Below are 14,317 nucleotides of genomic sequence, written 5' to 3' on the forward strand. Positions count from 1 at the left end.
TGAGGGCAACCCGTTTGTGTACATAGTGTGGCTGATATCATTATTGATTGTGTTGTCTCTTTTTATAACTTGCCAAGGAAGAAATTGCTTTGATTGTTGTTCGTGCAGGCCTGGGGAGTTGATATACTTTAAACATAAATGTACTGCGGTCAGGGTAGCCAAGATCACTAAGCCCTGAAACACAAGCAGGAGATTAAAGTGGTCAAGTTGACTATCTGTTCTGCAGTGTATTGTTTGTTTATATTCGGGCTGGACAATTCCCAGGTGCCAGCTTAACAAAACATAGGAACAGCCCTGCTGGATCAGGCCCAAGGTCTGTCTAGTCCAGCATCCTGTTTCCTACAGTGGCCCACCAGATGCCCCTGAGAAGTCCATAGGCAAGAGATGAGGGCATGCCCTCGCTCCTGCTGTTGTTCCCTTGCAACTAGTATTGAGAGCCATCTTGCCTCTGAGGCTGGAGGTGGCCTATAGCCACCAGATAAGTAGCCATTGACAGACTTGACTTTGCCATGGCACCTGGAAATTTAAGCATGGAGTCTTGACCAGGTGATGGATGGGTATGACCAGGAGTAGTAGTGAGGAAGCAAGGTGGGGGTCTGCCCCCCCCCCACCGCCCATGGATCAGAGAGTATTGCTGGAGGCAAGTGCACTCTCTGGTTTCTAGATTCTTAGACTGACTCTTAGATCCAAAGAGAAATGGACAGTGCCTGATATAGCCTTCCCCTTGTTAGAGCTGGAGGAAGAAATAGCTAGCTGCTGCTTTGGTACAACTAAATCAAGAGAGGGAGACTATACATCCCTTTTAACAAGCAGTTTTATTCTAAAACCAAAGCCCCCTCCATTTTGCCAGTAATTTGGACTCCTTTTCTCTTGGTCCTCCCCATGCGTATGAGCTGTGGTTGCTTCTCTTGCTGTGTCAGGTCTCAGCTGCGGTGGCTGCCACACTGTGAGAAGCAGAATGTGTATTAAGTGGTTTTGTATTAAAGATCACTGCTCTTCAGGGGCTCAAGAGGCTTCTGTGAATTATAAATATTCTATTGCCGTGCTTCACTACATGCTTTGGAATGGCCATTATTGGAGCACAGATTCAGTGTGGGGCACGGGACTGCTGGTGGTAAAGGGGCCATTGCTGTGCCGTAGCTCTGGCCTCTGTTGACCTCGGCCACATTTTCCAGAGCACAGAGGCTGCACGTAGAGGTGCATTAGAACAAATGAGCCATCCGTGCTTAATGTTAAAACGTATTGCTCTTTTTCTTGTCAACCCTGACGTGCATTACACTGACACATGATCTGAAAGGGCGACTTTTCTAAGCACTAACCCACGCAGCCCCCATCTGCGCCTCCCTGATTGATTGTGCCAGGGCTAGGTAACCTTGACTTCTCAGCTTAGGCCCTGGGTATTTAAGAGAATGTCATCTTCTTCATGAGCCCCATTGCCCGTTGAGATCGCTGGGAGAGGTTCGCCTGTGGTTGCCACCGGCTTGTCTGGTGGCTTCCTGGGGACAGGTCTTCTCCGTTGCAGCTACCCCTGGGCTTTGGAATGTGTTCCCTGTTGAAATAAGAACTTCTCCATCTCGGGCAACTTTTAAAGAGGCACTGAAGACACATTTGTTCACACAGGCTTTTAATTAGCTTTATAGTTAAAGCTAATTAAATAATTAGCCAGTGTGGTGTAGTGGTTAGAGTGCTGGACGAGGACCAGGGAGACCTGAGTTCAAATTCCTATGCAGCCATGATACTTCCTGGGTGATTCTGGGCCAATCACTTCTCTCTCAGCCTAACCTACTTCACGGGGTTGTTGTGAGGAGAAACTTAAGTATGTAGTACACCGCTCTGAGATCCTTGGAGGAAGAGTGGGATATAAAATGTAATAATAATAATAGTTTTGTAAGTTTGGTTTTAAACAATTTTAATGTTTCAGTAATTTTTAATTTTGTCTAACTTGCATTGCTGTGCCCTGCCCAGTGATGCAGCTTTTGGGTGGTATATAAATGTTTAAATAAAGCTGGAGAGTCAAGGTTGCCTAGCCTGGTTTATTGGGCCTGTGTGCAGCTTCAGTCAAAGCCGAACACTCTGCACAAGCCCCCTGGCACCAGGTGGAGCTGATCATTCTCACCATGCGGTGGTGTGCTTTGCCCAGAGCTGGAGGGAGGGCTCCTTGGACGGAATGGAGCTCTCTTGAGCCCCTGCACCCTCTTCGAAGCCCTTCCCAGTGCTTTTCTCCTAGAGCTCTTAAGAGCGGGTTCTGCGTCTCTTAAAGCACCCTCCAGCACTAAGAAAAGAGCAGTACAGTGCAGAGGCCAGCACAGTGAGAAATGGCTCTGACATTGAAGGGTTTTCGCCAGAGTGGCCCAGGCTTGAAAAATAGTGAAGGTCACTCTTCCAACCAGTGTGAAAGCCTCCCAGCCTCTTGGTCCACATGCAGGTCTTGGGATAAATCTCTTGGCCTGATCTTAAACCAGTTGCTATAGCCAGTTGCAGATCTAGTGTCGCTACTTTTCTCCTAACCATGGAAATTGACCCCTGCTCACTGAAAGAGGCACCTCTGAAAGTGATGGCTCTCTTGATACTGTGCGGGGAGAGAGTAACTGTCCCTATTCAGTCTTAGCACAACATCCCTCCAGTGGCTGTTGCTGGGGTCTCCCTTTCAGGCCTGCTCAACTGAGGCCCCCCCAGCTGTGTTTGGACCACAACTCCCATAATCCCCAGCCACAGTAGCCAATAGCCAGGGAATATGGGAGTTGTAGGCCAACATCTGCAGGAGGGCCAAAGTTGAGCAGCCCTGACCAACTGTGAGCCCTTTTTGGGACAGGGAACCATCTTATTTATATAACATTTATTTCCTGTGTGAACTGCTTTGAGAACTTCTGTTGAAAAACAGTATATAAATATTTGTAGGGGAAGACCAGGAGCAGGCCTTGGCCTTGTGAGTGTGGATTCTCCTTTTTCTACCATGTATAGTATAGCATCTGCCAGATCATCCCATTATCAAAGTGTATAAATCTACTCTCTGCTTGTGTTATGAGGACAATCCTGATCCGTTGAGTGCCTAAGCAGATGCAGTGCTATCTCATGGGGCTTTTGTTCAATAGTTCAAAACAGATAACAAAACTTTAGAAAAATACTAGGAAGATATGAATAGAATACTAACTACAAAATGAGAAATAATATCATTTGCAATTAACAATCGTATCTTCAGTTAGCAAAATAGCTCTTAAATTGAAATATATTTAGATCAGTACCAGCAAATGAGTTTCCAGATGACTTGTGGCAACAGTATTGAATAAAAGGACCTAGTATTTATCATTTTAACCCCATGTTCCCTTATAGGATAACCTTTCCATCTTTGCTGCAGACCGTACTCTCTGAAACCATTCTGAAATTGATGGTGTAAGACATAGTGCTCCATTTTGAACTGATGGATATGCAGGCTGCTAGTAATAAGTTATTAATTAAAAGTCTCCCGTACTCTTCAAAACCACTACATCATGGTTAATGCAAGCTGTGGGGTGGGGGAGGGAGCTTGTGGTCCTTCATATGATCCTGGCTGCCCAACCACTGCACAGCCTGTGTGAAAGGGGGAAAAAAAGTTCTTTGCTTATCTTACATAGTTCTGTATTTGCTAGGCTTAAGGAGGGTCACTGAGCTGTGAAGGGCACTGAGCTTGCTCACAGTATTAAGCCTATCTTTGCAGTCATGAAAGTTTAAAACTTAGATTAAAAAAAAAATCCAAATGCTGAGATTAAAAATAAAACCTGATTCCACCTCCCCACTTCCAGTACCTTTGTGGAATTGGACACTAAGTACACTCTGGCTGTTGCATGAGATCCATGTGTTAAGAATTTAAAAATGAGCAGTAGATTTGTAGAGCTTCCTGTGGTTGGTTGGTTTTTTTACCAGTTCTGGAAGCTTCTGACACAAAATCTTGTTTTTTTGAGGAACCCTGGTGCTCTGAAGGTGGTGGCCTAAACCTTTCTGGGTCTTCTCTGTGGTGCATCCTTAAAGCAGTTATTAGGCTGGTTCTCATAATTGGGTAGGAGTTGGATCCTACCCATGTTTGGGAGCTGTGAGTGCGCCTGTTTTCCAATTATTTGTGAGTGTAAAACAAGGTAAGTGGGGGAGGAAGTGATCATCGGCTAAGCTGCAGCTGAGTCGGAGGGCTTTTCATCTTACCTTGTTAAAGAGCTGGATACAGCTGCTGTGTAGGACAAAGGCCCACTGTCCCAGCTGCTGCTTAGCAGACTATCACTTCCTCCACCGACTTCATTTTTCACGCTCAGATGAGCGGAAAACGGGAGCATGCACAGCTCCTGAACTTGGGTAGGATGCGTCTCCTACCCTAATTGGAATCGGGACAAAGAACAGCCCTCCTGTCTGTCAGTGTTGCATGGAACCTGTTCAGGCTACAACGGTGCAGGTTAAAACCAAGTTAACTGACTCTACCAAACTGGTTTGAGGAACATTGTACTCCCTTCAGAGGGTGCATCTAGATGTACCAAAAACCAGAAGCTGCGGGGTATTTTTGCTTGGTGTTTTCATTCTGCTTCCTCCTGAACGTGGAATATCTTTAGTTTAAAGCAGTTTATATCCCAAGATAGTTGACACAATCGGCATTCAGTTTACTGAGTCATATGCCTGTCGTTTGCACCCTCTGGGGCCCTAATCCGGGTACCTTTATTTACAAGAAAATTGGGAGGAATCCCCCTCAGTCCTGTTTCTGGGTCATTTTGGTGGCGATGGCATTCTGTTGGAGGCTTGTGTAGTCCCCATGGAGAATTCCTTCAGGTGACAAGTTAAAAGGTGGTTTTTCTGTTGTGCCTTTGGAGAGGGCTGACACTGTAGCTGGCAGTGTGTTATTGGTGCTGGTGATCTATCCATCTCAAGTGGTTCTGCTCTCTGTGACATCACAGGAAGCCAGCCAACCAGTCCTGCGCACAACCAACTTCACCAATACAACGAACAGTTTCCACTGTATTTAATATGTTTATTGAAGAAGAGTATATATTGGAATGGTTTGTTGCAGAAGTACATTTCTGGAGTTTTACATCAGGTTGAGGTTGGATTACTACTCCCTTTTGTCTTTTTTGCAATAAAAACACTGAAAAGCCCCACCTGCCCCCAAAAGGCAATTAATTAAAGAAAGAAAAATGTGTTTTTAAGTAACTTCTGGCTGTGAGCAATGTATTAATATTCTGATTGCATGACTGTGAAAGAGTTAAAATCTGCCAATAGTTCTTAAAAATTAAATATTTTTATTCTTTTAAAAAATGCTATCTGAATTTGTGTATTTTCCCCAAGTGATGACTCATGTGCAAAATTCATTCTCAAATCCGGAAGTGCTGCCAGAATTCAACTGGGGGTGGGGACGGGGGGGGGGTACCACAAACGTTGGAACCTTGGAACAATTACAGAATGGGAATCTGCTTATCCTTAAACAAGCATACCTTGCCCTGTGTTGGGAAAGAACATAAGAACAGCCCTGCTGGATCAGGCCCAAGAAGGCCCATCTAGTCCAGCATCCTGTTTCGTACAGTGGCCCACCAGATGCCACTGGAAGCCACAGGCAGGAGTTGAGGGCATGCCCCCTCTCCTGCTGTTACTCCCCTGCAACTGGGGATCAGGGGATTGGATGAATTCTGAACTCAGCTCAATGTCCCCTGCTCCTCCAGTCTAGGATTTATCTTTATCAGTGACTGGAATGTACAGGAGGCAGCCAAGGTAACAAGAATTATTCATGTTAGTTCAAAATAAAAATATATGTAGGTTTGGACAGGGTGACTTATTTTTAAAAACTTTTCAATTCTGTAATTCTTTGTGTAGAAGTTGTCATGGAAACACAGGATGCACTGGCTGACAATTTTGGCATCCTGCCACGTTCTTAGTCCAACTTTGTGTTGGCATTTGCTGCTGTTCAAGTAAGAAATGGTGACAAAGATGATGTGATCCTGGTACTGAATGGGGATTAATCAAGTTACAAATAAAGGGCGTGATTCAGCCAGGCTAGGCACTGATTGATGTAGGTGAGAAATAATCACCTACTTAGGGTTTTTCCATTGAAAACATAGCTTTAAAGTTCTCATTTTGGGCTAGATTATGCCCATTGTGGTTGAAGGCAACTTGTAGAAGCAGCAGTGAGGTATGTATCCTGCATATACTACTCTCTCCCCCCCCCCACCGATTCTTACAAAATACATTGGCTATAATGTAAAAAAAAAAAAAAAAACCACCACAACCCTGTTCGTTTAAGACCAGAGTTAAGGCTATCTTGTTGTGGCTCACACTCCATAAGTTCCAGATCTCATTTATCACACACACACCAGTAGACCTCATCTAGTAGATCACACACACCACGTTTCAAGTTATTGGCTCAAAAGTTGTCCTATTTCTAAATCACATCTTGAGCTTTATAATGGCAGAACCTTTTTGGGGGGGGCTACTTGCCTTAACTTAAGAGCACTCCTTTTCCCCTTTAGTTAGTGCTGGACTAGGACCGGGGAGACCTGAATTCAAATCCCCATTCAGCCATGAAACTAGCTGGGTGACTCTGGGCCAGTCACTTCTCTCTCAGCCTAACCTACTTCACAGGGTTGTTGTGAAAGAGAAACTCAAGTATGTAGTATACTGCTCTGGGCTCCTTGGAGGAAGAGCGGGATATAAATGTTAATAATAATAATAATAATAATAATAATAATTATTATTATTATTATTATTATTATTATTATTATTAATGACTTGTACAACATTATGGCCAGCCCTATACCAAATGGTGCATCAGAAAGAGATCAGCATCTTCAACCTTGGAATATTCTTTATTTTGAAAAGTATTATTAGTTCTTTTTATGGCTTTGCACAATCTGTATAGATTTGATTTATGCTGGTCATATAAGATGAAGTTTTGCACGTTGATCTGTATACTTGTTTTTTATATATATCTGTATTAGTGTAAGCAAATAAAAGCAAGTTTGTTCCCTTTTAATCTTAGTCACTAACTTTAAGATTAATTGAAATTCCTGGTACTCAAGGCAGTTGCCTGGATCACCAGCCCCTAAATCTAGCTCTGTGTAGTGTGGTCCTTTTTAGAACAGGATTTCTCAAAGGCCAATATGGCTGGGGATGATGGGAGTTGTAGTCCACAACATCTGAGGTTAGGAATTCCTGCTTTAGAATAATGTCAGTGATGGCATCAGAATGACAGGCCTGTGCCTATGCCCCCCAGGATTTTGGGGCCTCAATTTCAACCATGTGGGGAGCAATGTGGATGAGTGAAAGGATCAAAGGAAGAGGCTAAACATGATGTAGCAATGGTGTTAGAAAAGAAAGTTTGTTTTGAAGTTGGGTACAGTGTTCCCTCTAAGATGTGCATGTGCAATCACACATTTTTTTGATGTCTGCTCAGTTAAGGCTAGATCCCAGTCAGATTGAATCAGGAGAGTCCCACTCTGAATGCATCTGAGTGCACTCACTGCTTGGATACTGCCTCCCAGAACAAAACTCATTACACAGACAGATGGAAAAAAATGAGAGGGAACACTGGTCAGGTAGGTCACAAAATTAGCATCTCTGGTGAACGCAGTTATCTTGTCCCACTATTCTTTCTGGTCAAACAGGTCTTATAGACTTTTTAGAGCATGGACAGAACCTGTTTGACCAGAGATGAAATGATATGGCTGCAGGCACCACAAGCAACCAGGCTTCTGTCATGTGGCCTTTAAATACTCTGGGGGGGAAAGTACCATCTGCCTGCAGACTTGGGGGCAACTCCATGTTATGTGAGCAGACACCAATAAGCTTATTTAAACACAACAAAGCTGGAAAGCCACATTGTCCAGCATAGGAAGTAGGGCCTCTTTTGTTGCAGCCCCTTCCAGGGAGTTTGTATAGTCCCTGCCCTGCTCTCTCTTTAGAGGAAGGTCAAGATCTCTTCCAAGGAGCTGTTTGGTTGGATTTTCTCTTTGCTGCTGGCTGTGTGTGTTTTTGTACTTCAGTTGATCTTATTAAACCTTGCACACCACTTCAGAATGTTTTACTAAACATTAGTATAGAAGGTTTAAACTTAAGAACAAAGCCGCTTTAGTTTGCTAGGGTAAACACTGTCTGCTGCTCTTTTTGTCTCCCAATAGGCATTTATCCTCTTCAGATGATAAGGACCCTCTTTTTTCCAGTCTTCTGTTCCACCTTTCAAGGTTGCAGGTGTGTATTTATCCTTGGAAATATACTCCTTGTTTCAGCTGCCATGGAAGTCAGATCTGCATTTGCTGTGAACCGGGCTCCTCCTGCATAATTTCAGGAGTAATGGCAGATTGGGCAGGGCTGTTCCAAGGATTAAGTACCGGTCTTGTTGGAGACACTTCTAGGAACACAGGAAGCCACCTTATACCAAGTCAGACCTTTGGGCCATCTAGCTAAGTCCCTGTCCACACTGACTGGCTGTGTTTCTCAGAGGTTGGAGTCGGAGTCAGGAGCTGTTCTCAGCCTTACTTGGATATGCTTGGATTTCAACCTGGCACCTTCTGTGTGCAAAGCAGATGCTCCCCCACTAAGCTATGGCCCCCACCCTACAAATGTCTTCTGCTCTAGTCTTATTCATGTATTATGTTCAACACTGGTACAACAGGTGTACAATGTATGCAGGTACATTGTATGAAGGTAGAGCAGGGCTGCTCAACTTTGGCCCTCCTGCAGAAGTTGGCCTACAGTTGCCTTAATTCCTGGCTATTGGCCATTGTACAGCACTTTACGTGGCACAGCAGGGAAAAGCTTGACTAACAAGCAGAAGGTTGCCAATTCGGATCCCCGCTGGTATGTTCCCCAGACTATGGGAAAACACCTATATTGGGCAGCAGTGATATAGGAAGATGCTGAAAGGCATCATCTCATACTGCGCGGGTGGAGGCAATGGTAAACCCCTCCTGTATTCTACCAAAGACAACCACAGGGCTCTTTGGGCGCCAGGAGTTGAAATCGACTTGATGGCACACTTTACTATTGGTCATTGTAGCTGGGGGATTATGGGAATTGTAGTTCAAAAACAGCTGGGGGGCCTAAGTTGAGCAGGCCTGAGGTAGTTATTCACATGTTACGTTGAGCACAAGTACAACACTACATTTGCTATCTGTCCCATGAATTTGAGGGACCTGTACCCTCTTCACTTCTAAAATGAAAGCAAGCAAAGTCATTCACAGAGTGTGTGGGTATACAGACATCTGTACACTCTTGCAGCATGATGTCTGAATAGGGCTTGTGTCAGACCACAGTCTAGCTAAGTTCTGGCTACACCAGGGCTTCCCAACCTGTGGTGCTCCAGATGTTGCTGAAACACAACTCCTATCCCCAGCCACAATAAATTGCAGCTGGGAATGGTGGGAGTTGTAGTTCCATAGCATCTGGAGGACCACAGATCAGGAACCCCTGGTCTACACTGACAGGCAACAGCTGTATCGATGGGGTTGTATAAGAAACTGCCTTATACAGAGTTAGACCAGTCATCCATTGATACTAGCCCATTGGTCCTTCTAGCAAGGCACTGTCTGTGCTGCTGACTGGTAGATCTCCAGGGTTTCATGCAAGAGGCTTTCCCAACCCTCCCTGGAGATGCTGCCAGGGATTGAACCCGGGACCTTCTGCATGCAACGCCGATGCTCCACGCCCAAGCCACAGTCCCACCCCGCTGCTGATGATTTGCACGGCCGAAGAGAATGCTTAGGCCGCTGCCCCTACAGACTTGCTCAGGCACATTATCTAGTGGCTGTAACAGCACTGTGTGCCATCCGAGTGACCCATCACACAGTCAACCGGATCGATAGCTGTGTTCCCCTCAGGCTCCAGCAAAGCCCTGCGCTCGAGTTCTGGAGAAAATGTGCCATACTTGACAGTGTTCCATTTACCCCAGATTCCAACTTCTTCAAAATGCTTTCTTTGGGGGTGGTAAGTGTTAATGTATTTTCAACACAGTGGAAATAATCGCCATATGGCTGTGTGATTTGCAAGCTGTCCAAAGACACTGAAATACAATTAGTCTATCTGTTCCATTTGTCAATCCATAAGTGACACTATTCGCATCACCAGCACTGCTGGTTACTGGCAGTCTAAAAAGCATGATTGGCCTACCTGTCTGTCCCTATTAGGATCAATATTTTAAATGAAATGGAAAAAGATATACCCCGCAACTCCTTGTTCTAGCCTGAAGAACGAGAAGTTCCGTATCCACGTATGGAGGCTTGAGAGAAAACTAATTGCAGTGCTGTCGTTTACAAATCTTGTTCTTGGCTGCTGTGGGCTCCCTTTATTGCAGACCTTTAATCTTGTGAATGTGTGTATTATTACATCTTTCTTTTCAGCTTAATATTGGCAATCTGTATGGATTCAACATATAATGCTATGCAGTGGAAGTATAATTTACAAGATTGGCTGGATTTATGTGTGCAGATGTGAAATAGAGTTGAACAAAAACCGATGCAAAATTGACTAAATTGAATCCAAACGAAACATTCAATGTTTCGTAAGAGCCTTGTTGAATTAGTGCAAAGGCCTGTCTGGTCCAGCATTCTGTTCCCAACTGTGGTCAACCAAGAGTTGCTCCTGGGAAGCAAACAAGCAGGGTATGACGCCAACAGCCTTCCCTTCCTCCCCCCCACCCCCGCCCTGGCATCTAATGGGCTGTAGCTCCGTGGTAGAGCATCTGTTTTACATGCAGAAGGCCCCAGGTTCATTCCCTGGCAGTCTCTGCAGATTACCCGCTCAACAGCAGTAAAATGCTTCAGTGCACACGTGACATTATAGGATTGTAGCCCGGCAATAAAATCCGAAAGAAGACATCGGGAATGTGAACGGCACCTTGCTGACAGCGCAGGGACTGTGATGTCGAAACACAGACACTTGGGAAGCACGCTTAATGGGCACGAAGTGACACGGTTCTAGTGTCCAATCTGTAAAGCACCCTGGTGGGGCTGGGAGAGACTCCTGCCTGAAACATAGAAGAGCTGCTGTCTGTCAGCATAGGCCAGAGGTGCACAATTCAAATGCCCTGGTGGGCCGGAATTGAGCATGACTGGAGTCCCTTTCAGATGATAGATTCATTCATTAATTCGATTGATATGCTGCCCTTCCAAAAACGGCTCAGGGCGGTTTACATTATGTTGTATGTGTATGCAGATGTCTGTACATGTTTTTGTGTAATTGACTGCACCTGTGTTCATTTTAAAAGTGAACCTTTGCACAGGCCCCTGAAATACATTGTACGAATAGGAAGTGCCCTGCTATACCTGTGTCAACACGACGGGTGAATAACCGTACCTCTGTACACTCAACACTCATATGAGTGTTGAGCATAACATGTGAATGGGGCTTGGCGTGCAGGGGCCGAGGTTAACTTTCAGCACGTTAATTAGAACATTAAAATTTATTATTAAAAATATTAATGCGAGTGGGGGAGCAGGATAGACCAAGAGCTCCTTATGGCTACTGCTCTTGCTGCAGGATATTCCTACCTGTGAGCCAGCAGAAAAATCCCCCCCACGGGCCGGATCTAGGCCCTGGGCCTTGTGTTGTGCAGGCCTGATGTGGACAATACTGAGCTCGATAGACCAATGGTCTGGCTTGGTATAAGACAGCTTCCTATGTTCTTCTGTAACAGCATCATTGTTATTTATATACTGTCTTTCAACACACATGTTTTCAATGCTGTTTATATAGAGGAAAGAATAAGACTGGGGAAAGGCTCACCATTTAAAAATAGACCAGCAAAGAAAAAGGAGAAAGCTGAGGGTGGTGAGTTGTGTTCAACATAGAAACCTATGGTGGTTTAAATAACTTTTGACCAGTTTCTAACCTCCCCTTCTTGGGCAAGGTGACGGTGAGAGCATGATGGTGTCTCAGTTTCGGGCAGCCCTGGATGAATCTGATTACTTAGATCGTTTCCACTCTGGCTTCCGGCCTGGATATGGGATGGAAACTGCCTGGATTGCCCTAGTGCAGGGATGGGGAACTTTGGCACTCCTGCAGATGTTGGCCTACAATTCCCATAATCCCTAGCTATTGGCCTCTGTGGCTGGGGATTATGGTAGTTGTAGTCCAAAAACAGCTGGAGTGCCAAGGTTCCCCATCCCTGCCCTAGTGGATGACCTACGCTGGGAAGTAGAGGAAATGTGACTCTGTTGATTCTCATGGACCTCTCAGCGGCTTTTGATACCATTGACCATGGTATCCTCCTGGGTCGTCTCTCTGGGTTGGGACCTGGGGTATGGTTATATGGTGATTCTGCTCCTATCTGGAGAATTGTACTCAGAAGGTGGTGCAGGGGCCTTTGATCCATGGCAGGGATGGGGAACCTTGGCACTCCAGCTGTTTTTGGACTACAACTCCCATAATCCCCAGCCATAGAGGCCAATAGCTAGGGATTATGGGAATTGTAGGCCAACATCTGCAGGAGTGCCAAGGTTCCCCATCCCTGATCTATGGGGTGCCACAGGGATCTGTTCTGTCCCCTATGCTGTTCAACATCTACGTGAAACCTCTGGTAAAGGTCATCCGTGGGTGTGGGTTGCAGTGCCATCAGTATGCTGACAACACCCAGCTCTACCTATCTTTTAAGTCAGCAGACACCAGGGAGGCAGTGGATGCTCTGACTCAGGGTCCGATGCCTGTTCTGGGCTGGATGGGGGCAAACAAGCTGAAACTTAATCCAGACGAGACAGAAGTTCTCTAGGCTGGTAAAACTCATCATCATAGGGAGGTAAATCTGGTCTTGGATGGAGGGGTCACACTTCCTCCAAAAGACACAGTCTGCAGCACGGGGGTGTTTCTGGACCTGACGCTGTCCTTGGAAGCACAGGTGGCAACAGTGTGCAGAGTGCTTTTTACCAGCTATGGCTGGTATGCCAGCTATGACCCTACATGGAGAAGTCGGACCTGACCTCAGTAACTCGTTCTTTGGTAACATCCAGATTGGACTACTTCAGGGTGCTCTTGATGGGGCTGCCCTTGAAGATGGTTCAGAAGCTTCAGCTGGTTCAGAACACTGCTGCAAGAATGCTCGTGGGTGCAATTAACTTCATGAGTCTCACATCCATCCTGCGGCAGCTTCATTGCTTACCAGTCCGCTTCTGAGCTAGATTCAAGGTTCTGGTCTTGACATTTAAAGCTCTACATGGCTTGGGGCCGGGGTACCTCTTGGACCTCATTTGCCCATATTTATTTATTACATTTATATATCGCCCCATCCAAATGGCTCTGGGCATATGAACCTGCCAGGGCCCTTTGCTTGGCATCTCAGGCCCTGCTCGTGGCCCTGCCACTAACAGAGATCCACTTGGCAGGGACTAGAGGCAGGGCCTTTTCGATTGTGGCCCCTCAGCTTTGTAACGCCCTCCCCAAAGAGCTTCGCCATGCTCCCTCCCTCAGTGCTTAAGAAAAAACAATTAAAAATGTGTATTTTAAAAGAGACTTTTAAATGTTTCATCTGCTGGTCATATATAGTAGGTTCTTTAGTTTTTATAGTTCTCGGTGTTTAGTGTTTTATTAACTTTTCATTTGAACCTTTTTTTAAAAAATTGTGATTTTAAATGGTTTTAACCTGGTCTTTTAACTTAACTGTATTAATCTTTTATTTTAGATTGTGTCTGTTTTATTAATGTTGTGAATCACACCGAGCAGTAGTGTACTGGAGGGGTGGGGTATAAATATTTCAAATAAGTAGCCCCATGACTCTAAAGTGGTAAATCACATGCTCCACATTTAGAAAGCTTGACTGAGAGTCAGTCCCCAACAGCATCTCAGGTAGCAGAGCTGGGAGATACTTTTCTCTCTGAGCCCTGCTGACAGTCAGAGTAGTTGGTCCTGGACCAGTGATCTGAGTAGATGTTCATATAAGTGTGAACAGCAAAGGAATTAATAGAAGTAGAGCACTAGACAGTTTATTCTTCACTTTAGTACGATGTGCAAACTCTTAGTGCCTGATGTATCCAAATATATTGTCACAGCTGCTTCTTAAGGGAATTTTTCTGGTTGTGTGCAAAATCAAAGGGTGCTTTGGCTGTGGGATCAATTTAAGCTCAGTCCAGGACGGCAAGAAATAAGATTTGCATTCAGCTGTAATTAATGAACTTCTTTAGTTTGGCCTTTAGGCAACAGATCAAAAGAAAACACGATATACAAATTGTGAACTGGTTGATTCAGTTTCCCTCTTTCTCCATCCCCAACATACATATGGATGATGAGCCTGAAGGAAATTCTTCAGAATAGTATATAGGTATATTACTAATGATGTGTATGAATAAATGGTACACACTCCCCCATATGCTCTCTTTCCTTTTATGGCATT

At 45.0% G+C, this 14,317-nt stretch overlaps 1 protein-coding gene across 8 annotated transcripts in view; it reads left to right on the forward strand.

The window, feature by feature from the left end:
- HOMER2 (homer scaffold protein 2) overlaps positions 1 to 14,317 on the forward strand; it is a 126,416-nt gene that overhangs the window by 26,629 nt on the left and 85,470 nt on the right. Inside the window, exon 2 of one of the 8 annotated variants that reach the window (XM_053272976.1) lies at positions 8,121 to 8,190. The exons of the other annotated variants lie outside the window; for them this stretch is intronic. Coding sequence (XP_053128951.1) covers positions 8,138 to 8,190 — 53 coding nt within the window. The 5' untranslated portion in view covers positions 8,121 to 8,137. The remainder of the gene's footprint in view (positions 1 to 8,120; positions 8,191 to 14,317) is intronic. 8 annotated transcript variants of the gene reach the window in all.

Source organism: Hemicordylus capensis, chromosome 10, assembly GCF_027244095.1.
Source record: "Hemicordylus capensis ecotype Gifberg chromosome 10, rHemCap1.1.pri, whole genome shotgun sequence".
In the NCBI taxonomy this organism is placed as follows: Eukaryota; Metazoa; Chordata; class Lepidosauria; order Squamata; family Cordylidae; genus Hemicordylus; species Hemicordylus capensis.